The sequence below is a fragment of the Malaclemys terrapin genome, chromosome 13 (assembly GCF_027887155.1).
Source record: "Malaclemys terrapin pileata isolate rMalTer1 chromosome 13, rMalTer1.hap1, whole genome shotgun sequence".
In the NCBI taxonomy this organism is placed as follows: domain Eukaryota; kingdom Metazoa; phylum Chordata; order Testudines; family Emydidae; genus Malaclemys; species Malaclemys terrapin.
Window position 1 is genome coordinate 16,695,955 of NC_071517.1, and position 27,275 is coordinate 16,723,229.

At 46.4% G+C, this 27,275-nt stretch overlaps 2 protein-coding genes across 5 annotated transcripts in view; both read right to left on the reverse strand.

Annotated features, from left to right (window-relative positions):
* Window positions 1–3,073, reverse strand: part of MXRA7 (matrix remodeling associated 7) — a 48,410-nt gene extending 45,337 nt beyond the window's left edge. Inside the window, exon 1 of one of the 3 annotated variants that reach the window (XM_054047284.1) lies at window positions 2,227–3,073. In XM_054047284.1, the coding sequence (XP_053903259.1) occupies window positions 2,227–2,724 (498 nt within the window). In that variant the 5' untranslated portion in view covers window positions 2,725–3,073. The remainder of the gene's footprint in view (window positions 1–2,226) is intronic. The other 2 variants (XM_054047283.1, XM_054047285.1) reach the window with 2 other exon arrangements.
* Window positions 3,074–12,079: 9,006 nt separating this feature from the next.
* On the reverse strand, window positions 12,080–25,703 carry JMJD6 (jumonji domain containing 6, arginine demethylase and lysine hydroxylase). Of its 2 annotated transcripts, XM_054047116.1 has the most exons (7): window positions 25,357–25,703; window positions 23,111–23,499; window positions 21,016–21,302; window positions 19,007–19,142; window positions 17,482–17,620; window positions 16,083–16,210; window positions 12,080–13,838 (listed from the first exon to the last, which is right to left on the reverse strand). In XM_054047116.1, exons 1-7 carry the CDS (start codon window positions 25,483–25,485, stop codon window positions 13,802–13,804), a joined length of 1,245 nt encoding a protein of 414 aa, XP_053903091.1. In that variant the 5' UTR covers window positions 25,486–25,703; the 3' UTR covers window positions 12,080–13,801. The 2 variants fall into 2 exon arrangements, with proteins under 2 accessions (XP_053903091.1, XP_053903092.1); XM_054047117.1 differs by lacking the exon at window positions 12,080–13,838 and having other exon boundaries at window positions 15,792–16,210.
* Window positions 25,704–27,275: the final 1,572 nt, after the last annotated feature.

Below are 27,275 nucleotides of genomic sequence, written 5' to 3' on the forward strand. Positions count from 1 at the left end.
GGAACCCTCTATAAAGTCAGCAGCTTTAATGGGATGCTGCCTGTTTCCAGCCAGAAAAGCTGGGACACATACTGGACCCTGCAGCTGACTGAGGAGTGCAGAGAAACCTGGCTAATAAGCTTTTCAACAGCAAGCCTAGTCAACAGGGTGGCTACCACCAGGGCTAGTATCTCCCCAACTTAGGCCTCCAGGTATCATCCTCTTTATCCCAGAGGCAAAGTACTCCCATTATGAGACCAATAATACGGACAATCCTCAGTGGGACAAGAGATAAGGATGTCCTCAGGAACAACATGACCAAGCTAGAGTAGCTCGATTCTCAGAGGTGCTGCCCATGCGTAAGTCCCACTGAACTCAGGGGTTATGGGAGCTCAGCACCTCTGAAAGTGAGAAGCTAAGTAAAGTTGAGCATGGATACTGCCCAGGCCCCACTACAGAGATGTTACAGATTAGGAAGAGCATGGTTAAAATATAGGCCAGCATTCATGTGCCAAAGTCACCACGCCTGCTTCAGTCTTCTTTCCATACTAATTAATAGGGCTTGGCACATCATCTAGCACATTTCCATTCATAGAGCTCAAAGCACATTACAAAGCGTTAACCTCATTTTACAGGTAGGAAAATGAAGGAACAGAGTGACTTGGCCAAGGTCACATAGTGAGCTAAGAATTGTAAATTCTCCAGGGCAGGGGCTGGTTCTGTTGTGTCTATTGTACCGTGGCCAGGACATTTTAAAAGTAAAGCTAACAACAACATAACCAGGCATCTCTGGCCCCGAGGCCTGTGCTCCCTCCACTGGAGCATCCTGCCTGGAGTGTGGGTTTTAAATAGACACCCCACACACACTTTTTTTTTTTTTGGGTAAAGCCACCCTTAAGCTACGCACCCAATGACCCACAGATGCAAAGTGCCCTTGAAAATTACCACCAGGCAAACCCTGGGAGAAAGCTTTTGGTAACTGCAATTCAGCAGGTTCAGGCAATTCATGTTTAAAAGAGTCAGAAAAGCATCAGGCCAAGTTTACCATCCATTGGTGACTGGCCCCCTGGAATCCTGGCTGTGCTGGAGGAGGGGTAGCAACGAAGCATGAACTCTTCATGCACCTAAGATTGCTCATTTATTTTTAAGCAGCCAAGATCTGGAGCAGTGGGAGGATTTACTTTTGCTGCATGGCACTGGGTGACTGCCACACACACTGCAGATACCCAGGGCACTTTTCAGGGCTCCTGGGCACTGAGTCTAGATTTTGGGAGTCGTCTCATGCTGAGACTGCAGGGCAGTGTGTTCAAATCTCTCCTTCCTTGGCATGGGGGAGGAGGAGCACTGGAGGCCGCTGCACAAGGGCTCATCCCCATTATATTCAGAGCCGCAAGAAGCCAGCTTCCACCAGAGACATCTAGATAAAGGGTGCAAAAAGGAGACTGAGGGGGAACCCTCTGAACCCCTTCTCCTTATCTGGATTAGTGAGGCCAGTGATAGAGAGGGAGGAGCCTCACAAACCAGATTTGCAGACTCAGGTCAGCTCAAGCAAAGATTAATCTGACTTGCATTCAATTCTCAGAATTCATTTTTTTTAGAAGAGGTACAGGCGGGGCAGGGCGGGTTGGGAGTTAAAATCCTAAATCAAAATTTCAGTGGAGCAACACGAAGCAGCATTTTGTTCTCACACTCTCAGAAGCAACAAGCTTGTCATAACTCATTAGATCAGAGGAGGTGGGAAGGAGAGAGATTAAATAGATCTGAGGTTTGGGGCAGGATGGGAAGATCTGGAGGCCACGAAACAAAACTGGCTGGCTAGAGGCATTTCTGTGCCAAGTGCATGAGATCCCAGCGCAGAAGTAACTGGACAGACCCTGTGCACAGCACTGTATGGGTGTGCCTGGACTGACAGGGAGTTATGACAAACACTAGGTTTCAGGACAACCCTAGTATTTGCTGGTGCTGCTGCTGTCACACACACACAACAGCAACACAACTTCTAGGTGGGGAGCTGCACACACGTCATTCCCACAGGCAGGAGTGCTGGCACAATTTAGGGGGCGGGGAGGGGGGGAAGGTGCTGAGAGCCGTCGAACCAAACTGTACACCCTGGATAATGGAAACCACTTCAAGCCAGGGGGTGCTGCAGCTCCCCTAGTTCCAGCACCTCCCCCCACAGGGCCAGGCAGCAGGATCCAACCCAACTTCCCAAAGTTACACAAGCTCCCCGGAGCTCCCCGCTCTTACCTTGCTCTCGTCGTCATCGTCCTCCTCCTCCTCCTCTTCTTCCTCCACCACCTCAGCAGCCTGGCGGGGGATGTTCATCTCCTGAGGGTGGCTCTGCTTGTCTGCTTTTGCAGTCCTGGCTGCCGCTGCCACCGCCACCGCCTCCTCCTTGGTCTGCTGCTCTTCATTCTCCTCGGCTCTCTTCGCCTTCCCCTCTTCAACCCCAATCTCCTCCACCGGGATCCTTCTCCCCTCGTCCTTCGCTCCTTCCTCGTCCTTCTCCCCCCTCGGAATCCCCTCCTCCTTCAGCGCTTCTCCCTCCTTCCCTTCCCCCTCGCCATCCTTCCTCTCCTCCCCCTGCTCGGTTGCCTCCTTGCCCTGGGACCCTTCCCCCTTGGCTGTCTCGGCAGCTTTGTCCCCTTCAGTCGTTCTCAGCTTCACAAAGACCGAAGCCAGGATCACAGCCAGGACTGTGAACAGCAGCGGGACCGCCAGGTACAGATCCACGGCCACATCCATCTCAGGGCAGCCTCTGGAGCCCGAGTTGCAAGGGACTAAGGGCGTTGCTTGGTTTTTTTTGTCTGGCTCCCCTGCGCGGCTGCTGCCTGGGAACAACTGACCCGCTCTGGCTAATTTCAACGGGCAGCGCAATCTGCCCGCAGCTGTGAGCGAAATCCCGGCTCTGCTAAAGCTGGATAGGGTTTCACAACATCCACAGCAGCAGCGTCATTTCCCAGGGCCCTGCCCACAGCTGCCTTCCCACCGCGCAGGCAGCCCAAGTTGTGAGGTTTTCTCTCTCCCCCTTTCTCCTTCCGTGCGTTCTCAGCCCGGGCCCAGCCCCCCTCCCCGAGCATTGAGAACCAGGTCTCCACTCCCCTAGGAAAGGGGACGATGTTGGGAACAACCAAGCTAGCCTGCTGGAAGTGATCAGCTCTCCTAGAAGCGGGCTGTGTCCAAAAGGCTCTTTCCAGAAAGTTCCGGGGACTCATCGAGTTATTAATTTAAACGAGCCTTGCTTTGATTGTAGCAGTGTTTAGGCAGCACCCTTGTCCTCCTCTGTATGGCACCTGACTCTCAGCCCCTCCCTCTCCTTCCTGGAGCCCGATTAAATTCACTGCATGGGCATCTACTGACTTGGATCTGACTGCAGGATCTGGGGACCCTGTAGTGAATGATTTGCAGCTTATTATCCCTTTGTTCGGTAATGGAAGGGCTGCTCATGGGAAAGGTGGATCTGGAGGTAAGAGGATGCCAGAGCTCCAGAATGCCTCCTCTTCCTCCCTCCCTCCATGCTGGAAGTGACAGGAAGCCCTTGTTTGTGGACTGGCCAGGCTGCCCTTTGCATGGATAAAAAGGACCAGCAGGGAAAATTAGATGCCTGTATTACTCCCATCTGTCAAATGGGGTTGGTTATACTTAGGCTGTGGAATGGTCTCCCGAAGGGAGTGATGGGACATTGCGTGGAACATTTTAAAACTAGATTGGGCCTAATGCTTCACAGGGACCCAGCTGCATTGGACCCAGCTTGGACTGGGTGATTTGTCAGAACTTTTAAGTCTCTGCCATCCAGGATTCCCTGCCTGTGGGAGGCTCAGTTAAGGTTTGCAAAGCACTTTGAAAATAGAAGGTGCTATATGAGTGCTAATTATTGTTGCCACAGTGGAGTGTCAGGGGAGCGTCAGGGGAGCAGACATGGGAATCTGGCTCCCATAGCTACCCCAGCAAACATTCCGTGGTTGCATATGTGAGTGGGCAGTTTATTGATTGACTAAAAATAGCCCCCTCTCCCCCATCCAAATTAAATCCTAAGGGAGGGAGGAAATGGACTGGAGCTGATTCTTGCTGCGCTGGGTAATCCTATCAAGCAGGAGCTCATTAGTCTATGGATATTTGTATTCTTAGTAACAAACAACCACAGCACTTAATCTTCTTCTTCTCTGTGCAGCTTTAGGTTTCATGGGAGATCATCATAGCCACGCTACAACTCAACCCGAACAATAACAAATGATTTACAGCTACTTGGGATTTAGAGATTCAATGCAGCATCTCAGGCTTCTCAAACACAGTTTTTGTTACCTCTCCCCTCCATTCTTGAGACTGGTAATGTTATGAGCATCAAAAATTTGACTCATTAAATAGAGGTAATGGGAAAAGAATGTGGTATGCCATAGAATGAATCCTCCATCATCTCAGTTGTCCTTGTGGGCTATAGCTGGTGGAGGCTACCTCTTTCTCAAGCTGTCTCCTGTTATAATGGCCCATTGTTCCCCGGGGTGGGCCTTGCCAGGCTGAGAGCCTGACGTCTGTCAGCTCACTTTTTGGCACTGAATGGAATATTGATTATTAGGGCATGGCAAATACCCCACTCTTCGGCTCTGGCTGATATTCCTAGGCAGAGGTCATGCCTCAGCTAGCACCTTGCATCCCAGGATCTTACAGCACTACAAATGAGCAGAGCCTCACAACCTGCAGTGATCCAGGGACATTGTTCCTATTTTACAGAAGGGGAAACTGAGGCACAGAGCACTTAAGGCCAAATTGTACAATAGCAGCCTCTGATGTGAGAGTCTCAAGTTTCAGGTGCCCAACTGTAGACACCTGGAACCTGATTTTCAGAGATGATGTGCACCCACAACTCCAGCTAATGTCAGTGGGATCTGCAGGGGCTCAACACCTCTGAAAAACCAGCTAGAGGTCTTGAAAGTTTGACATCCAATAATGCTGGGACGTCTTTGAAAATGTCACCCAATGCAATTGTCCAAGCTCACCCAGTGAGTCAGCAGTAGATCAGCAACCGAGCTCAGATCTCCTGAGTCCAGCCTCTGGCTCTAACCACTAGACCTTGCTCTCCCTCTACCCTTCAGGTGCTCTTTGGTCTCCTGAATATAATTTTCCTCCACTTCCGAATAACAATTTCCCACAATGGGCCCTGAATACACCACACACATTTACCCATTTGCTGAGGATAGCTGGTGGCCCTCCCCTCTTCTCTATTTTTCTCATGGGGCAGAGGGATGCTGGCTCATCGTGCATCTTTTTTTGCACCAGGCACGTCAACCTGCCCCCAATCCAGCATGTATGTTTTTTGGGGTGGGGAGAGAGGCAGGCTGGGCAGTCTACCAAGCTCCCTCATCTCCTCCTAACAAATTCTGCCCCTTAAACTGAGGGTGCACTAGGCCCCTGAAAAACCTAGCTCATGTAACCAGCTGTTTCCCTGAAGGTCTAAGTTCATAGGGACCTCCTTTCCTGGATCCCAAAGGAGGACGGCCGCTAGGGGAGATCTTCCTGTGCCTTTGGAAACCAAGAAGAGGGGGGATTCCAAGCCAGCAGCAGGATTAATGCCCCCGGCTCTTGTCTTGACTGCAGCAGACTAAGGGACAGGAAGCCAAGAATTCACATAGCAAAAACACAGGCTGGAAACACTCAGCATGCTGAACGTGTCTGATTTTCACATTAATAATTATCTGTCAAATTCGCTATTCAGGTTCCCAGCCCTGTTAATTGTTGCCCTGCTCCTGGCCACCATGTAAAAAGACTCAGCAGGGCCCTTGCCAGGCTTGGCAGCATGGATTGCCAAGGGTGCAACACAGTTGGTCAATCAACCCTGTCTTACCCTCCACTCTGCGTGTGTCCATTCAATCTTTGACTTCTCTGCTGCCATTGCCAGCGCCAAGGGGATCAGGTAGTGCTAACCGTGATGGTGTTTAATGCTCTGGGGACATACATCACCCAGGATTCCACTCGCTAAGACTGCCCCCCTTTTTAAAGTGCTGTTTGTTAATGGGTACAGCCCTTTTTCAATGGCCAGGGCTAGCTCTTGAGAAAGCCGCCATGTATTTGTGAGCCATCTTTGAAGAGCATGCTGCCCTCTACTGGGAAAAGGTTGGCTCAACACCAGACACTCAACTGTCAACCGGGCTATGAAATAATCCATGGAAAAGGGCTAGCCTACACAGAAAGGCAGACAGTGGCTTTGTAAAAGCATAGCGATCATCAGACTAAGAGGAACCATCTCTGCCAACCATCTGTGGATGGATCTAATCAGAGGGGCTGAAAAAAGCTGGAGATATTTTTAACTAACAAAAGAGGAAGAAAAAAGCCAAAAGGAGATGACTTAACAAAGGGCATTTCCCCAGGGACAGAAAATCCAGTCCAGGTGCTTAAGAATGTGACCAGCTGCTAGTCTCCCTCCTCTATATATTCAGTTCATGGGCAGAGGAATTAGATCCCAATTGTCCCCTCAGGAGCGTCTGGCACAGAAGGGACACACCCATTCACAGTAGAGCTAAAGCAACCAGGAACAGTTTCATCTCACTCTTGCGAGACAAGATCCTGCTCTATTCAGGTATAATCCTGGCTCAATACATCAGCTGGGTTACTGCCCACATGGGATGAAAACTGTGCTAGCAACAACCCTACTAAGGGCTCTATATTCTCAAAACTGCCATATTGGGGTGGGGGGTTGGGTCATGCTCGAAAATCTTCCCTGCATGGATGGGAGCAATATCCTGCTAGCCAAGGAAACTGCTAGCAAACAGTATGCTTCAAGGTCCAACAAGAGGTAAGTTTATCTAATCAGTCCACCAGGACCATGTCAGTTTCCTACCTTACAGATAACAGTGCATGAGGGTTGATGCGGCCTCCTGGAAGCAGATGGACAGCTTCAGAGGAGGCCCTTGTAGTAGAGAAATGACCAAGGTGTCAACCACAGTCCCTCCCCACCAGCAACCCCTCCTTTAGTAGTTTTGCTAGCACAGGGTCCTGAACTACAGTTATTTGCCGCACAATTTAAAATACATTAATAGATTGATTCTATCCCCAAAGGGAAGGCCAAACTGATTTATAATTTAGGGGCCTGTCATGCTTTCTGTACCAAGCACTGAGAGGAGTTTGGCCCCATCTATTGCCAAAGAAAACACCCTAGGCTGGGTCTGCCCCGAGGTGCTTTTGAAATTCCCCTACTCTGCTCTCGCACCAGAGCATCTTCACGGGCAATGATAGGAGCACTAGTGTAAATCTGCTGCTGCTTTAATCACCCTATCATCTCTCTGCTCACAGCAGATTCTGTGCTTACTTCACTAACTCACTGTATAAACTTAGGCAAGACACTTAAGTCACCATTTTCAAATGTCCACCCATTCTGGGTGCCTTCATTTTTGAGTAGTCAACCTGCACCCCTGATTCTCAAGCTACTAAGCACCCATGGCTCCTTTTGACATCCGTTGGAGTTATGAGAGTCCAGCTTCACTGAAAATCAGGCATCAGGAGTCTCATATGTTGGGTACCCTCAAACTCACAAGGCCCATGGAAAACATTGGCCAGCCAGGCCTTAGTTTGCCCTTGTCCAAAATCTACAAGCCAGGTATGATATGGGTGGTGCCTTGTAAAGCACTGTGAGATCCCTGCATGGAAGGGCCTGTTGTGCATGATATTATTTTAATAACAGGGATTTGCCCAATGCAACCATGGCAGCCACAAGGTGGTGTTTAGGTGGCCCTTTTTCAGCTCTGTGGGAACACTGTCATTCTAGCATACGGTTGGGAGGCTACTGCACATGCTGCATTCGAGATTCACTGTGAAAGATCATTGTTTCTAACCTCTGTTGAGGTCCATGACAACATTCACTTCACATCAGACCCTGTAAGGAGGGGGCCACTTTTACCTTATTTGGCAAGTGTGCTTTTAATTGAGGCTAATAGGGGAAAGATGGCAGAGCTAGACAGGCTGTCACATGGTAATTACAGCTTTACATTCCAACTGATATAACCTCCTCCAGCAGCTCATTAGCAGCAATTAAACAAAGGATCAATGTGCCCATCCTCTATGCTAGAGGGAGGAGCCATAGTGCAATTGCTGTAAAAGGATAAAAGAAATCTGAGGAAGAACAGAGCAGGGCCATAGCAATCCTTCCAATTTGGGGACATATGAAAGCATATATCATGGGAATTCTAGGGATGAAAAGCAGAATGACCGCCACTGCAAAAATACTTCTGCAGCTCTGCATTAATCCAAACTGCCCTTAATGTTAGCATTTCAATGGCTCCATCTCCATCAAGATGTTAACTCTCCCGAAGGGCATGTGCTGGGGGCCTGGATTCGTTAAACAATGCAGTTGCTGTTGGTTCACTGTTTAGTTCCAGCCAATTTTCCAGCAGGCAAGGGAAGAGAGAGCAATTGTGCATCTCTTGCATTGCAAGAGCTCCACCGAGGGAAAAGGAATAGAAAGTTTGTTTTTCAAATCAATCCTCGGCAGGGAGAGGCGCAAACTTGAGAGGAATGGACCAAGGCTGAGGCACAAGTCAGCAACATTGTCTGGTGTTGCCACAAATTCATTTCCCCTTCAGATCTTTTTCTTTCCATAATTTCTGGAATATTTTTAAAATAAGTTTCTTAGATTCCTCAGGGCTTTCTCTCCCTTGCTGCTGCCACGTGCTTTGTGTTAACTTGTTGACCACAGGAATCTGGTTTCCTAAAAGGCCCATGATAAAACTTACAACAAACCCTGTGATAAGTTCCAAATGTTGTTCCAATACATGCACACATGTATATGGGCAGGCTTAACATATAGATGAGTTCTGTCTAGTCTCTGCCAGTGACAACTAGGATAGTCCAGTGTCCTCCAGGAAGGCTAACTCCATTAGTCCACCAGAAAAAAACCAAAGCACTAAACAAGCAATGGAGGGGCACAAATCACTGCACTGCACTTTGAATTTGGCCTTTGCCTGATCATCTTCTACATTGCATGTGTCAGCTGTATTGGCTACAACACAACCCCATCTACTCACAAGATCAAGCCCACTGCTGGCTTGTGACAAGGGAGACATGCAGCAGGAGGCAAGTTTCCAGCAATTCACTTGTTTGTCCCCCTCCCTCCCACTGATTGCAGTCTGACAATGAATATTAGCTATGAGGGTCCCTCTCCTGGCCGCCATCACGTCCCTAGTAGCTATCCCATGGTGGCACAAGCTTCCAAAATGTGTGCTGTCCTCATCTGATACGAACATGCAGCACAGGGCTATGACTGAGACCATAGGTAGCACAGGGATACTGTGAGATAAAGAGACTGACACTCCTCCCCCCCCTTCCCCATACGCTATAATGATGGAGGCTCCTCTTTTCTACTGTAACTAATCTGTCTGCTGCTACAGCACAGCAGACGACAGAGACACCTGCTACACATATGTAGTTTTTCCAGATCGCTAGATGAAAAAGAATACGTGACAAATAGAGTAATGCAAAATAATCATTTTATTTAAAATAAGAAGCAGAAAACACAATCATCATCTAGACAAAACAATTCAGAGCGTTGCAGCTCTGCCCGGCAGAGGACCAATAAGAGAAGTTAGTGGCAGTGATAGGGCTTTAACTGTCCAATGAATCAGCAGGCTCCATTGCCCCCCTCCCAAGAGGAACATACAGCACAGTGTCTGGGAATCCAGCCCGCACAGAGGTTTCACAGTGCCACCCATCTGTCCCCATAGGATGGCTGGGGATTCAGGAAGGAAAAGGGCCTCTCGATTAATCTTGCCAGAGGCGGACATCTCTCTAGTAAGCAGTTGGGAGAAGAAGTTGCCATTAGTCTGACCACAGTTAGAGAAAGGAGGAAGGGAGGCTACTACTAGCTCCCCCTGCCCTATGTGTATGGAGCAGGTATCTTCAAAGAAACATGCATTCTATGAACTGTAGCTAGGTTTCTGACAAGATTTCACCAGTCAGTCCCTTTAAACTGTAACAAGGGAAGAGGTGAACTTGGGATACAACTGATTCACATCAGCTGCTAAACGGGGGTAGAAAGGCAGTGCCTGATCTCAGATGTTCATTGGCCAAAAGGAAAGAAGAGAGGACAGCAAAGCTGACATGCAGTAGCAAACCTGGGATTCTAATTCAGCAAGTTTAGGCACCAATATTTTCATCCCAGAGCTCAATGAAACCTACCCCTACATTTGGCACAGTTCATGTAGCGTGAATTGGTTTTGAAGTGGGCACTTCTGAAGTTATCGCTGAGCAAGTGCCCAGAAGCACTGAACCTTTGTGCCTGTAGCACTTGTTAGTGGGAGGAGCTAGTGCCAGTTTAGAAAGCAGTGTCTAGCCTGCTTAATAGGGGCTTAACCATATTCAGTCATTTCTAACACCTTTTACAGAAGGATCAAGGGTATTTTACAACCATTAATTCAAAATAGCCTCACAACATCCCTGCAAGGTATGTATTATTGCCATTTTAGAGCTAGGACATCAAATACACAGAGAGGCTAAGCTATTTGGCCAAAGTCACACAGCATGAAAGTAGTGGACCTAAAAAGAAAACCCAACAGTCCTGAGTAAGGCTGGCTGGAAAACAAGAATTCTGTTTCACAAAAAATGCTGAGGTGCACATTCCAGCAGGCTAGTCAGTCCCTTTTGCTCACTCTCAGCTGCTGAAGCTATTCCACTTTGTATAAATCATCAAATATTCAGCAGCTTAATGACTGGTGCTATAGGCATGTGGTTAGGGTACACACCTGGGATGCAGGAGACCCAGGTTCCAGTCCCTACTATCAGGCAGAGCAGGGACATGAACCTGGGTCTCCTCATCTCGGGTGAGCGCCTTGGCTATTCTGGGTCTGTCTCTCTGGTTTTAAGTAGAAACTCCATCCTAGACTTGAGGAACCTTCCCAACAAAGTTTTCATGAAACCCAATATACCTCTATGCAAAGTCAACCCGTTCCGAGGAAAAACATTTGAGTAGCTCTAGTTCAGAATTCCAGCCCTTGTACCTGGCGGCCTGAACAGGGCCATTGCTTCTCAGTTGAGGCAAGGGATGGCTTTGTGGAAGTCAGCTGACATTACCTTTCCTACTGCTAGTTTCAAATGTTACCTTATAGACCATTCAATACGAGGAGACGGTGTCCATTTTAATTGACAGCTTTATTGTCACACCACTGATCTGTTCGTAGGCATGGAAAAGTGCTCTGCACTCTGGAGCGTCAGACTGTGCAATTGCTAGAAAAGGAGCAGCTTTCTTGGCAGTGGGAGGCAGGTTGGTTTCCCCATGACAGACTTCAAGGGCTCAGGCCCAGACTTCTTTCATACAGTAAAATATTAAGATGAGGCCCAGCTGTAACCATGCTGCTGTAGGCAATGGCTAGCCACCTCGGAGCGAGGCAATGGCCCAAACCACAGCCCCAAGAGCTTTATAATCCAGGTTAACCCTTGCCATTGGGGGGGGGGGGGGGGGGGGGATACCCTTCTAATCCTGTAGCCACCACAGCCCCCTATCTTGTTCTAAGTGATAGCAGCTGCAGCCTGCTCCATTTTATGAAGATAACGTGCAGTATGCAGGCTCTGGGCAAGCTGCCAATGTGCCCCGAGCTAGGCAGACTACAGGCATCCTCGGCCAGGGAATTTGGATGTTTTGACACAAAACCATCTTCAGAGCTAAGCAGCCTTAAGGAAGAGTCCCCCTGCAGGAAAGACTGCAGCAGTTTTGAAGAAAAGTCTGCGCATTTGTGTTCTATTGCCATAAATGCACTCCTTGGATTTCCTGCTTAGGGATGCACTGATGAGCCACCTGCCTCACACCTCCAAACTCCCTCCCACTTCTGTTACATAAAAGTGACTGGCACAAAGGAGACTTGGAAACAAAGGTCTGTACTGCTGACAAACCAAGATAAGCAGGGCTCACTTTTACAACAGATTGGGCCATATCCTGAGATGGGAGAGGGAACACAAAACAGTAAAGGACAAGTTAAAAATCAACATTCAGGGGGTCTACTTAATACACTGTATACAGAAAATTCACAGTTAAGGTTGCCAGTCTGCATTTTAATTCAGTCACTAGTGCAGTGATTCCCAAACTTTTTACCTCATGCCCCCTATACCCTGTCCACGCTCCCCCCCCCCCCCCCACCCAGAGCCAGGAGCGGGGCTGCGGCTCTAAGAGGGGGGATGCGGACAATGGTAACGGGGCCAAGGCTGGGGCTACAGCTTGGGACGGGGTCAGACCCTCAGCCAGGGGTCGATCCTCAGCTGGGGGCAGAAGCCTTCAGCTGTGGCCGGGCGGGCAGCCAGGACCCCAGATGTGGGGCCAGCAACCGTGGTCGGGAGTATATCCCCGGGCCTGGGGCTGACAGACAGGATCCTGGGTGCAGGGCTGGCAGCCAGGATCCCCAGGCACAGGCCAGGAGCACAGCTGGGCAGCGCTCCCTCCCCGCCCCCTTTGGGGTTGGTCTGGGCCCCAGCCGCACCCCACAGAATTTTACTCCACACACACACACACCCAGAGGGCGTGCCCCACAACTGAAGACATCTGCACTAATGCCTAGGCATTGCGGCTTATATGAGAGAGAGTGCACTGCCCCTCTCTTTTCAGTTCCCCCTCCCAAACAGCAAAACTGAAATGAGGGTGCAAAGAGAAACAGTCCATTTAGCTGGCTCTTGTGTGCAGTGTTCTTTGTATCAGAGAAAGATGGTTATTCCCCCCTTTCCCCACAAGCACAGCCTCTAAGGCTATAGGAAAGCTTTAATGCACAAGCCCTGGTAAATTAATATCAACCATCCTAGTAGATTGCTTAGGGATGAGTCTTTATCTTGGCACAATACCACTGCAGCTGTGTGAACCCAAGCATCACCTGTTATTTTAAAACGTTTAAGACAAAATACCTCCCCCCCTCCCACCCCGTACTCTTTTACAGAGCCCAGAGCAAGTGCTACTAAGCTCCTAAATACATGACCTCAAAGAGACAGCTGCTTGCTGGGGCTGAATAAAGTCTGTAATTCAGTTATATAGTTTTCCCCCTACACCTAAGGTTCATGGGTAACTGTTGATAGATGGTGACTTTCAGTGGCTTCTACTATACAAGAAGCCACTCATCTCTTGTTCCCTCAAGCCCCAATGCTACATCCAAGTGCCAGTTAATCTTTTTATACTTAATATGGCAGATACCAAGCATAAGTACATTTGATCATTGCTGGTTAAGGTGTCACATCTTAGACTATCTGGGTTTAGTCAGAGTGTATGTAGATTAATATGACCACAAAAGGTGCTTCTCACAGGTAGCCATTTCAAGTCATTTGAAGTCACCTCCGAGTTCAGAGTACATAACAGAGTTAGTCTCCCTTCCAGCGCTCTGGTACAATATCCACCGGATGTTTGTGTAGAGCAAAGATGCCAAGATCCTCTCCTAGTTTCAGCATGTGCAGTACATGTAAACGTATGACAGTGTCAAAGCAGGGTAGGTTTCTGGATGTAGCTGCTGGTTTTAAAACAGTCCTTTAAAAACAGGTATCAGACTGTTTTCCTTGCCAACTTCATGAACTGTAAGACACATGGCATGTCCTTGCCCAGAGCTGGGTTATTTTCTGATCATTTAGTGCACTTTTTTGGGGGTACAGAAGGGCACTAAGCATTGCACAGTCATTTAGACTTGGGAGTTCCCCCCAGTAGTTAGCAAGGAGTCCTCTTTAGTCAGCATGTGATGGAAGATAGGAGTTTGGATCAAAGTAGCAGTGAAGACTTGAGAAGGATCATAAGAGTAGATAGGAGCTGAGGGGGTAGAACAAAGCTGGCTGCTAACGGAGCTTCGAGTGGCAGCTGCCTCTAGACGGTTCTTGTTATCTCTCAGGGGTGAGCGCGGCTTCCGCAAGATTCCCTAATCCTGTCAAAAAAAGTACACTGCCTGTCATGACTATAACCTTTCTTCCAGTGTCACAATGCAAGACAGCAGTATACTGCCTAAGCAAAAGGCTAAGGGTTTTTTTTGTTTTTGTTTTTATAATAAAGCTGCTGACGTGCTTGACAAGGCTTAGAAACAATTCTGCTTATATTGATGGTATTCTTCAATACAATTGCAGCTGAAACCCCAGCCCGCACTACAGCGTCATCTAAGGAGTTGGCAGAGGTAACAAGCAAATCATGAGCTGCAACATAGAAAGGCCTGGAAGAGATCTGGGCAACAGAGAGTGGCTCTTGGACAAGGTGCTAACTTATTAGTCTTATGTAATACACCTCTACCCCGATATAACATGACCCGATAGAACACGAATTCGGATATAAGACGGTAAAGCAGTGCTCGGGGGGGGCAGAGCTGCACGCTCCAGCGGATAAAAGCAAGTTCAATATCGCGCGGTTTCACCTATAACGCGGTAAGATTTTTTGGCTCCCGAGGATAGCGTTATATTGAGGTAGAGGTATATATACCAAATATTAAAATTAAATGTTTTCACTGCAAGAGGCTGAAAAAATGCAGAAAGGATGGAGCTCTGCAATATAGTTTGCATTTCTAAGAGATCAGGAAACCAGGATCTGTGTTCATTAGCTTCTGCTGCTCATTCTCAGCCTGAAGTCAGAACTGAGAGTATCATAAGAAGGGATTAGAACAGGGGTTCTCAAACTGGGGGTCAGGATCCCTCAGGGGGTCGCAAGGTTATTATATGGGGGGGGTCGCAAGGTTATTATATGGGGGGGTCGCAAGGTGTCAGCCTCCACCCCAAACCCCGCTTTGCATCCAGCATTTATAATGGTGTTAAACATATTAAAAAGTGTTTTTAATTTTTAAGGGGTGGGGGGGTCGCACTCAGAGGCTTGCTATTTGAAAGGGGTTACCAGTACAAAAGTTTGAGAACCACTGGATTAGAACCTCAGCTGGGAAATAAGATGCTAGTTCAGTTAACTCCAAACATTTAAGGATAGTTTGGTGTTTTGACTCAACTCCATATGACTTGCCTACTACTCAAAGACAGGAGAAGTTGAGTGCTGTATCACTGAATGTTAGATAGCCATATGTACCGAAAGACCAGACAGGCGCCTACACAGGCACATTACGCATGCATCTGGGAAGCGAGACTCCTCCAGCTGGGTCAGTACTACGTGCATCTTTCTGCTAATTCATCACAGAGCTTGCAACCACAAGACAGATTCAGAGCAACCCAAGGTCTGTGATGAATTAGGGGATGCATAAATGAATGTGAGGTGGCTGGTACAAGCAGCACTTTAGTGTGGTTAACTTGTACCTTTTACCCAAGGGAATCAGGGACAACTGCTCAGAAGCAGGATGGTTTCTAAATCCAGCATTTTGCCATAGCTTTTTAGTAGTAAATATCTCCCAAGTGCTTAACGTTTTCTGATCCTCCTTACCTTGGAGCCCATGGAGGGGAGAAAAGACCTTGTCCCAATAGATTCACACCAAGTGAATTCCGTTATCATTTATTTTAAGTGTCTCCCTCCACAAATCAGCTAAGATCTCAGGCTTGGGCACAGCTTCTTTTTTCTCTTTTTTAAAGTGTTTAAAGCAACAAGGCCTTAGAATGAAGTTTATAATCTGTTAATCCTTACAAAAATTGAATAGTAGGCAGAATTGAAGTAGTCCAGGCAACAGTGAAGTAGGAAAGACTAAGTATACAGAGTTGCTTGAAGCTTTTCAGTTTGGACGCTCAGGTGATCAAGCCTTGTTTTTTGCTGGTTATTCCTCCCTTTGCCAATTTACCACACAATTATGCTCCTCAATGGGCATTGAATCTGATATTCCACTTTCCCCGCAAAATGCCCCGCTACTCCCAAGTTCATCCCCAGCAATTGGAGCATTCCTTCTATATTAAAAAATGATTAGAAAAAAGTTATAAAAACTGTTTATTAAATAATGTAAAATTTCTCCTTGGCACTTTCTTTTTTAAAGAGAAGATCTTAAGTTCCTGTTTGGAGCAGGGCAACGTAATTAGAATTGGGGAAGAAGGGAGAGGAGAGAGGACATCATCAGTGGCAAGCTGTTTCACAATCTAGCCTGCCCCCTCATCCTCCACCCCCCCGCATCCCATGCATGATGGAACAGCCTAACTTAACCCTGCCATCCCTGCATTAAAACGTCTTTTGTTTGGAAAAAGAAAGAGCTGTCACATCTGGTCACCTGGAGGAGCTGCGTTCTTTGCTCACACAGTCATCTTGAGAGGTAGTGTCACCGTTACCCATCATGCTGCAAGTCCTTCTCTTTTTCCGCCGATGCATCATCCCTTCGGTCTCAGAGCCAGAATCACACTAAGTACAGAGAAAGACAAAATGAATAAACAAATCAATGCAGGGAAATACAAACCTTCAGTTATTACTCAGAAGATCTGACAGTGAACCACACCTGTGCTAATACAGTCACCAGAGAAGTTATCATGCATGTTCTTCCCCGAAGCATCACAATTTCTATACAAGAGAGCATGTTGCATGCCCTGCAACTTACTGCAATACACTTAGGCTAAGATTTACAGGTATTCTAATCTGGCACCCAAAGGCCCCTGATTTTCAGACTGAGTGCTCAGCACTTTCTGGAAAGTCAAGTCACTTACTTAAGGTGTCTCAAGTTGGGCAACCAAAATCACTAGTCACATTTTAAAAAAATCTTGGCCCAAACTCTGTGGCCTTGTTCCCCATCTACAAAAAATAGAAAGTAAAACTATCCTTATAAGGGTAGATAGAAATTTGTAAAGTGAATAAAGAGCCTCAGGTGAAAGGTGCTGTGCAAGTACTAAACTAGTCAAATTTTCTCAAAGGCTGTAAAGGTTGGTGGGAACTCAAACTCACCCTCCCTCCCACTAAGAATTTTTGGATGAGAATCTCTCATTCAGGTTCCTCTGAACACCTTAAAGAATTAGTTATGCAATTTAATAAGAGTCAGTTAATAGATATTACTACTGAGTGGCAAAAGAAGAAAGTTTGAAGGATGGGAAAGAAAATGAGAAGAATGTTTCCAGGTGTCAGAACGTGAACACTGTATGGCCGGAGAGAGGAGGCAGGGTCTACACAAGTCCCTACTCATGGAAGTGACAAGGTCTCAAAGAAGTTGGGAGTATATCCATGCAACTTAAAAGCAAGGGAAGAAGATCTGCAAGGAGCTGGATGCCAAAACAAATGGGAAGCCAGTGGAGCCATTAGAAGATGGTGAAAGAAGCAGCGCGAGGTATATTAAGCATAAAAAGATGGATTCTGGGGAGCACAGAGAATCAGGAATGCCTCAAAGCCAAGTTTGTTTTGGCAAGAGGAGTGAGCCAACCCTCACAGAAGACTAAAACTTTCACCAAGATCCCCACTGGTCCAGTCCTTTGCTTTATATTTGCACACCATTAGCTTCTCTGAAGTTTAGGATTTAACTTTGGAGTCTAACGTTTATTCAACTGTTACCTTCAAACCCACTAGAGAGTTGTGAGTCAGGGAGATTGTATGTATTTTTAGAAAAGAAACAGGCAAGGCTCCTTCGACAACTGGTTTAAAAGGGTAGCATAGTCATGGGATAAGGGTCATCTGCAGTGTCAAATCCTTACCTCTGAATCAGAGTCCGAGGAGCTGGAGCTAGAGGAACTGGAGGAATCACTGGAACTATCAGAAGCAATACCTGTCGATTCTTGTAGATCAACTGAATCAGCCAACACTGCCAGGTCAGGATGCTCTTGTTTTAGGATCCTAAACACAACCATCATGATTAGCAATTAGAACACAATGAGAAACAAAAGATTGTCCTTGCTTTTATGGGTTTGAATTTACTCTAGCATGGTTTTAATTTACACTAGCATACACCACAAAATCTGTCCACTGCCACGATAATGCAAGAGCAACAGATAATGATTTGCTAGCAAGGTACATCACGTAGCATTGTGCAACTGCCTGCACTCTAGCTTTGATGGGTTTTTATATAGTTTCCATAGTTATTTTACCTCAATTTAATATTCTAACACCGAACATCAGAGTAGAGGACATTAACAAGATTTTGATATCAATAAAGGTCCTCCTGAAGGGAGAATGGAATTAGTAGTGATAACTGAGTTGCCTATTTTTTTATTTGAAGTAGTTAGAAGTAAACTGCGCTTATATTCAGAGGCTACTGGGTGAGAAAAATACCTTGAATTTAAAGGTTTCCATAAGATGCTAGATCTGGACAATAGACATCTCTAGAAATCAATAAGGCATATGAAGCCTTTAATTCCTAGTTTACATGGATAAACATGAGCCACCTCAGTAGTGACCTAAAGTTGTTGCTACCTGATGGCTAGTTAGCAGAATCTCAGCTCCTACCACTACAGCCTTGTCCATGTTACAAGAACCACATCACAATTAGCCTTATTGGTGGTGGTCTCTGCAGAACCAGAGAGTGAATGGGAAGGGAGAATAAGAAAGTCTCACCATAGTAGTTATCTCTGCAGATCAGGGGAAAAGATACATCCTTTCCAGGGGATAGTGGACTTCCATCTCCAAGGCAAATAACAGGACTCCCATCTCCATGCCCGCTAACATAAATCCTTTCACCAGTACTAAATTCCCCTTAAATGCTTAGAGCAGCAACACCCAGCATACTGGATCACGTACCACCTTCTTAAAAAATTGTGAAGTAACTGATGGAACATCAAACTCACGCAGCACCAGTGGAACATGTACCACACTTTGGCAATCCCTGATTTAGAGCATTAGTTTACTAACTTACTGCCTCTACATTTTATCATTCTTAGCAAAGAATTTTCAGATTGCATCGTCTACGTTTTATGCATGTCACTTGAACTCATCAAGTCAGCTCCACGAGAGGTGAAATCCAGATCAGATCCTTCCCCAAACAGCAAGACTAAGCTACCAACTCCAGGGGAGGGAGCCAAGAAACGTTGCTGTAAAAAGCAGGACATAGTTTAGAAAACATGTCTTTAAAATGACTCAATGTGTTTTTCCCCCAAGAAAGTTGTACGCAAGTATATACTATTGGTGTTATTCCAGCTGCATGTCTTGCTTTGAAAGAAAGTGTTTGGACTATCCCTTCAACTGCCTGGAAATTAGAAATAGGAACAGAATTTACTGCACCGTTACCTGTACCACTTCCTTGATAATTTTGGCCTCCCTCTTACTGTCTTGTGCCATACCACAGGGAAGTTGGTACAGCTGGCAAAGTTCTGTGTGATGGCAATGGTTGTATCGAGATTGAGAACTACGTGCCACCAGCCACCTACAAAATGCAATGCAAGAGCAACTTTTAAACACACTTTTTTATATTGTTTATCTAAAGTATTGTAGATACATCTATCTAAGGTACTTGTATGGCCCCATCACCACAGTATCTGAGCACCTCACAATCTCCAATGCATTTCCTCTCAATACCCCAGTGCAGTTATTTTACAGATGGGAAACTGATGCACCAAGAGACTAAGTGGCTTACCTAAAGCCACACATCATGTGTGTGGCAAAGCAGGGAGAACCAAGTTCAGTTCCCAAGTCCCAGGCAAGGGCCCTAACCACTGAAATATCCTTCCTCAGCAGATGGAATCAGCAATAGCTCATAGAGCCCACATTAAGAGGTGGAGTTGCATGTATATTAAGACTGGTCTGTGGTTATGAATTTATGTGTGTGTATATTATAAAGTCATAACCAAAGTTGTACACATCTCATGACAATCAAGTTCAGAACACTACAAGCCTCCATAAAAGGCCTTACTGATACACTTTTATAGTACAATATACAATCAGTTGGTTCAACTGCTCATTTTAGGGATTTAAAGCATCTATTCTTCTTTTGAGTTTTTGGACCCGGATCATCACACCTTCATACCAGGAAGTCCCTCCACTCACACTCCAACATCTTCCCCATATGATGGCCAAGTACAGAAGACTGCCTGCAGGCTTTTTCCTAGCTCTCTTATTCCAGAATTTCCCCCCATACATAAGCCCCTATCGGAAAGCTGTAATCCTTTGACTCAGTGCAGTATTCTTCAAGTTCAGTGACAGAACTTTCCAGCACACTATAAGTTAAATCTTCATTTTTGGTTAAGTGGTATTTCTGAGTATCTGGCTACTGACAGCTTGCTTAACTGCAAATGCCACTGTGACCCAAGCTGCACAAAGGCCCAAGGTCTAACTGCAGATCAATTTTCACCCTCAAAGGAGTTTTTAGCTTGAAGAATTTCACTACTTTTTTTTTTTTTTAAATAGAAATGTTTAAAGTTGCTTTTTTCCATAAAAGGGTAAAATTAGAGAGGTTCATATGGTCATGTTGTAATCCCATAAAAAAATAAAGCCAGGATTCATAATGGAAATTGATAAGGCTCCAAAGCCTTCTTAACTGAAGACATAATAAAAAGGCACTAAGTGCCAAGATTATTACAAGGCACTTTGCAAACATGAAATCATCATCCCCATTTTACAGAGAAGTAAACAGGCACAGAGGGGAGATAAAGGATTTGCTCAAGCTCACATAGCAGGTCAAGGACAAATAAGAATAGAATACAGGTGTCAAACTCCCCTGCTCTATCCAACAGTGGTGCTCCTTCCCCTCCCAATTAAAGGAGGTGTAAGTGTGCATCAATTTCATAGAAATGCTATGCCCTTTTAATAGAGACACTTTTAGAAGCTACGGCATAATCTTGCATTTGAAATTAAAGTGGTGGAAAAAAGAAGATGGATGGGGTCTGTCTGCATTTTTGCATGACTTTTTCCTCACACCTCACAAATCCTGTCATTTATTACACTGTCAGTAACCCAAGAAAACAGAGAATGAGAGAAAGTTATTGGTCTTCAAAGGCCTCTATTCTTCCATGCTTTGATTACTTCCTCACTGTATAGTTTAGTTCAGGATCCTTTTCCCAAGCACACATGTCCTGCTTGTTATGCCATCAGTCCCCTGTAACAGGGGAACATACATGGCATTTATGTTTTGGATATTCAAAGGGCAACATAAAAATGGTTTTAAACAGTGTCCTATAGTGTACAGGATTGGAAAATGGAGGACCATGTAAACAAGTGTGGATACTTTTTCAACAAGGATACATCTAAATACGTGTTCTCCCATACTACTACAGATTTCCATTGGAGACAGCCACACATACCTGGTACAAAGACGGTCTCGCCTGGTTTCTGCACAATTTCCAGGGGTTTGAATTCAGGAGGCCAGGTGGGGAGCTGCGTCCTAGGGTATATGATACTGAACCAAGTGATCGCCTCATCCTGCTGGTTCCCTCCTTCTTCACGTGTCACTTTGATCAACTCTCTGGGAGTGCTGGTAGGGAAGAGGCACCAGCGCTTATGTCCATGGACTAAGGCATTCCAAGCACTGGTTCCCAGAGGATCTATATGAATTCCTGTTCCTGATCGAGGTGGGCCCATTACAAACCATCTGCACGGGGAGGGGGGAGGGGAGGCAGAGAGAACCAAACATCCAGGTGCATTACAAGAGATAATTACTTTCTTCTATGAACTTTCCATTAAGCAAGCATGTTTCCCTTCCATTTCTACCACAGCTTGAAATTAACATGGCTCTTTATATTTTTCTTTGTTTGGGCACTAGAAGCAGAGTTGGCAGCAAAGCATTGACTATAGGGACTGTTAGTTTAATACTGCAGCAAAAAGTGCATAACATTTTTGCCTACGACCTATATAAATAATGGCAATTGTTTTCTTAGTTTCTTGGAGCAAGGGTTTGTTTGTTTATATTACAATAAAAATTGTTTAGAAATCAGAAACTGTTCCTCAGTAGATGATGATTACATCTGTTTTAAGGACCTAAACCACCTGGTGTATAAAATGGTAATTGTGTTTTTCTAAGCTTTTTCCTGGTTGTGAGTAGCATCTATAGATGTGCTGTTCTACAATTCTTGATCCAATGAGGAATAAACAAAAAACATCTTAAGAAGATGAAGTTAAGACAGCTTTCATCACCCACACACTGTTCACTTGTGACTTTCTATTCACCATTGCATCATTTACCTGGTCATAGTTAATTCCCCAATAGTCTCGTTGGGAAGATATGCAAATCATTTTTCTCCATGCAGAGAACTACTGCTTCGAAGGCTTAATGTTACACCCATCCTTAGTGATCTCAATTGGTCTGGGACAGGATATGAAAATGTACGCAAGATATCATACTAGATACTGTTATCTTAAGTGGGGTTAATCACTAATAGATGTCCACAACAGAAGGAAATAAATGCAGGTTTCTATGGGCAGAAGAGAGATTATGAATTAAGCACTCAAACAAGGGAATTGTGAGTCCTATTTCAATAAGATGCTTTGAGAACATCAATTATGACCAGGTGACAGTGCTGGAAATGGCAAATACCCCCAACACAAGAACTGTTCACTCCCTGAGCTACATAGTTGGATCGATGTTAACTTTGTAGTGCAAGCCAGTCCAAATGTGTGGGGAGCATCTAAATTAGCTTTCATAAAAACCTTCACTACTTTGAGACAATTACGGTTAATTGATAGGCAGTTAAAGTAAAAACTCTAGTGTAGAAAAGCCTTTAGGCAGAGCTTGTATGAAATATGGAGCTAACATGAACTAGCTAAGTCTAACCTAAACCTGACACTTTCCTAGGGCTGGTCTGCATTGGAATCTTACATCCACAACCCTGAGACACATAGTTATGTCGACCTAACCCCTGGTGTAGACAGCACTAGGTTGATGGAAGAATTCTTCCATCAACCTACCTACCACCTCTCAGGGGAGGGTGGATTACCTATGCAAACAGATACTGTCTACACTGAAGAGCTACAACAGCAGTGCTGCTGTACAGTTTTAGCCCTAATCTAGACATGACCTAAAATACTGCTTGCTTTAGCAGGGCTGGACTTAAGCACAACCAAAGTCTCATTGAAGGCCTAATAGTAAACTTGAGCCCAGTAACATAATTTGAAAATTCTAAGGCACTTTACAGCCACACAACATGGCTCTGGGGTAGGCATTATTCTCTTTTTACAGATGAGGAAACTAAGGCACGGAGCAACTTGTCTAAAGTCACATAGCAAGTCTGTACCAACAGCTGTTAACAGAACTCAGGAGAACTTACTCTGAGTTTTCTCCTCTATTCCATATTCGCATGATAATTTGAGATATTTATAATCAAAGTAAAGTTAGTTTGCTTGTGAGCAACTGACAGAAGAAACTGGAATCTACATCCCATCGCCACCTCATGGATACTGTACCTATAAGGTGGTCTGCGCTTCTCTCCTGCATATTGGAATAGGTCATCGGTGAAGAACTTGGGCACTTTGTAGTCTTCCAGGAGTTTCCTGCGCTTAGGGTGCTCTCCATAGCTGCTGTCGAAGATGTAGAGGGGGCTGTCATCACGTGTGGTCTCCATATACTCTATGTAATATTTCATCTTCATCTTCACAGAGTACCCATCATTGTCCTCACCACACTTGAACTTCTGGTTCCTGTACTTGCGCTTCAGGCGTTCTAGAGTCCACTTCTCTTGGGCAGACCAGCCCATCTGAGCATTCAACAGAACTACAGGCTTATAAGGCTTTTCATAACGCTCAACAAATTCTTCCACCGATAAATGGAGTGCATCTGCCCTTTCCACATTATCCTGTAAAAATCAGAGAACAGTTGGGAAAAGAGAACTGTAATGTACCACAAACCACCTTAATCACCACAGGCCAAGTTTCTAAAGGTTGGTGCCTAAAATGATGTCTACACTATAGCTGTAGTACCATAGTGTAGACATTTCCTACAGTGACAGAACAGGTTTTTCCATTGCTGTAGATAATCCAACCCCCAAGCAGCAGTAGCTAGATTGACGGAAGCATTCTTCCATTGACCTAGTTGCGTCTACACAGAGGTTAAATTGGCATAACTACAGCACTCTGAGGTATGAATTCTTCATATCCCTGAGTGCTGTAGCTATGTCGACCTAACTTGTAAGTGTAGGCCAGGCTTAAGCTGCATCTGGTAAATTTACGTTGGCAAGCCCTACACTTGCATTCAAATCTAGAGGATATGGAGACATTACACTGAGTGCATGCAATTTTAGCCTTCCCCTACACAATACTGCAGTGTCAGACCCCAACTGTAATAAGTCTCTGTTCCTGCTCCTACACACATCACCAACATCATGAGAAACATGAGCATATTTAAATTTTGCTTTATGCTCTTCACTGTAGACGTGACCCAAGATCCACTAGGGGTAAGAAAATACATAGCCTGAAGCCTGGCAAACAGTCCCCCTTGCACAGCATTTTACTCTGCTATTTGTGATGTGAGAATTCTATTTCTTCCTCCCCCTGATACCATGGGGAAGGGATTTAGAAACTACCTTTGAATTAAGTAGGCATGTCTGTATTTAGTAAAAATACACACCACTATAGAATCCAGAGGTTTTCCCAAGTCCCTTGTCAATCCTGTTTTTATTATTTTGTTTTTTATTATCCATCCTCTGATTCACCCCATCCTGTCTTCCTCAGACATTTCTATGCATCTCCCAGAATCTTCTTTCAGGTCACCTAGTTAAATACTGTAGGATCAACAATCATCCACCACTAGGACAGTTAACCAAATGACAATAGCTTTTTTCCCCATTTCCAAGCATTTTCCTTTCCTTTCCTTTAAGCCCACATACTGCCCATTATCTACAGCTCCTGCCCCTTCCCCGCACTCATACTCCAGCATCAAAAACGTGCTTGACGAGCTTCCGGGAAGGGGAGCGCTCCACCAGACCTGAATCCTAGGAGTCACGCTCAAGGAAGAGCAGCACGAGGCACTCCCTCCCTCTCTCAAGGAAGGAGGAAGCTACTTCTAGTAAGAAGGCAATGCGATGCATGCCAACCCTTTCCCATGATCTGGCCAGTCCCTTGCTCTCCCGCAGCTTGTACGATACCCAGTTTAGACTGAAGCTTTTTGGGCCAGACCCTGGCAATTTCTTAGCTGCCTTGGGGTGAAGTACCAGCAGCACCCCTGGCTATAAATAATTTGCTGGCTTCATAGGACTAGGCCACGGGTCCGGCGCAACACTGCGCTGCTCTCCCAAGCCAGCCTCCTGCCTTAGGGAACCACAGAGCCGCCTGTCCCCTCCCCCCCTCCTCTTCATATCTGGGGGGGTGGGGGAAGTCTCCCAGCTTCCCCCTCTGCGAGCTCCCACGCACACCTTGGATGGATGCTCTAGGGACGCGCCAACCCCCTTCCCTGGGTTCCTCTTCTTCCTGGGGCATCTGGGGGGGGGGGGGGCTCCACCGTTCCCTCACCAGAGACCCTAAGCTCTGTACCCCAGGATCCGAGTTCAGCCTGGAAATCCCCGTGCCAAGGAACCGACCCCCCTGGCCAGCCCGCACCGTAAAGCCCCCTCCCCTTGGAGCTCAGGTCTGGAACGAGGCGTGTCCCCCCCGTGCACCTCCCCAGGCTCGGGTGTGGCAGGAGCCGACCCCCGGGCTCCCCCCAGCCCGGTCCGCACCGTGCAGGCCGCCGGGCTCAGCGGGAAGGTCTCGCAGTAGTTGTGCCGGGTCCAGTCCAGCGAGTCCTTCAGCTCGGGCCGGGCGCTGCGCTTCGCCTCCCGGATCCGCTTCTTGCTCTTGTGATTCATGCTCGGCGACCCGGGGCCGGGGCCCGCCACCTCCTCCGCTCCCGGACGGGCCCCGACAGCCGCCTCCTCCGCTCCAGGCCCCAGGACCCGCTGCTGTGGCCGCCGGCACCACTAGGGAATCCCGGCCCCGTCGCCGGCTCGGCTCCCAGCCAGGGCCGCCCGCCACTCCGCCAAACCCGCGGCCTGGAGGCTTCGAGAAATTTCACCCCGGCCGCTACCTCTACCTCAGCCAGACCGGAGCCCCGCCCACGAGCGCCGCGGCGCGATCCTATTGGTCATTGACTTCCGTTCCGCCACGCGCCCCTGCCCATTCCCAGCAATGATTGGCCGCGCCGGACCCGGAGAGGTGGGGTCTTTGCCGCCATCTTGAGAAGGAAACGTCAGCGAGAGGGAGGGAGGTACCTAGGGCTGAGCAGGGCAGCTCCCTGCTCCACCTACCCTCCTTTCTTGTGCTTCTCTTCTCCAGGTTCCCCCTCGCTCCGCTTTGTCTCTGCGCTCCCTGATTTCCCTCCCTTCTTCTTTCCACCCTCCTCCACTTCCACCAGCCCATTGTCTTTTCAGACACTTACATGTACTGAGCAGCACCCTCAGTCCCTTCCCTCTGGCTCCTAGGGGAGCTAAGGTGGCTCAGCTTGTCATGGGTTGGGGCTCTGAAAGGTTAAAAGGGGGGGGGGGGTCTGCAGCCACTGGAATCACCACACTGACAAATTAGCTTTTACCTTTTGTAGCAACTGTTCAATTGGGTTTGTGGGTTTTTTGTCTATTGTATTGTTTTCATTGGTTCAATGACACACAACACGGTATTTTCAGTGTTTATATTTTGTGGGTCTTAATTGAAAACAAGTCAGAAACATTGTTTTAAAAAAAAAAAACTTTTTCAACAGGCAGCTTGTTTCATCATGTTTATCATCCCAATAAGAACAATATTTATTTGTGCAAAGCTCCCAAACACTGTTTTTTTGGAAATTGAGACTTCTAATAAGATGGAATGATGGAAACCAGGGTAGATCCTGAGATCATGGCTTGCAGGAGGGAATTCCAGGCAGTTCCATTTAACAAATTTCAAGAGATAGTTTTAAATCCTGCTAAATGGAAATACATTGAGTTAATTTAGGGCAAAATTGTACAGTGTTAAAACACTGCACTGGTAAAACTCCCATTGAAGTCAGCATGAGTTTTAATGACAGCAAGAAAAGGCTTTCTGTCTTCCATATGATTCCACTAGGATCAGCAGTTTTCAACCTTTCCCATTTTGTGATCCCACGTTACAAGAGAAAAAAAGTTTCCTGGTTCTCTCTCTCACCTACTCATGAAGAAAGGGAGGGTGGCTATGACCCTCAGCTTGAGCCACCATTTCTTAAATAAACCTAAATTAAGGCTTGAGCCTACAGATTTGCTCACTGGAGTAAAAGACTTCCCACATGATTGAGTGTCACAGGATCAAACTCCTTAATTATTGTAACTTCCCACAAACTGAGACAGTAACTCTTCAGGGCATGTATTTGGCTAGGGAAGAGATTGTCATATGCAATAATCTTTGGGTCAAATCCTGCATTCCCTATATCTGCAAATCTCCTATTGACTTCAAAGGGAGCAGGATCAAAACTCAGAAGGTTTAGTCTGGAGTAAGAAGCAACAGAGGGTCCTGTGGCGCCTTTAAGACTAACATAAGTATTGGGAGCATAAGCTTTCATGGGTAAGAACCTCAGAAGTGGTTCTGAGGTTCTTACCCAGGAAAGCTTATGCTCCCAATACTTCTGTTAGTCTTAAAGGCGCCACAGGACCCTCTG

Bases quoted from the DNA above. Each gene is read 5' to 3' on its own strand.
- JMJD6 (XM_054047116.1), bottom strand. From the start codon at position 25,485: ATGAATCACAAGAGCAAGAAGCGGATCCGGGAGGCGAAGCGCAGCGCC. The intron at 23,500-25,356 runs GTGCGGACCGGG...TGATTTTTACAG, and splicing joins TGAGCCCGGCGGCCTGCACG to GATAATGTGGAAAGGGCAGA. The intron at 13,839-16,082 runs GTGACCAGATGT...TTTTTTTGACAG, and splicing joins AAAGAACGCAGCTCCTCCAG to GATTAGGGAATCTTGCGGAA.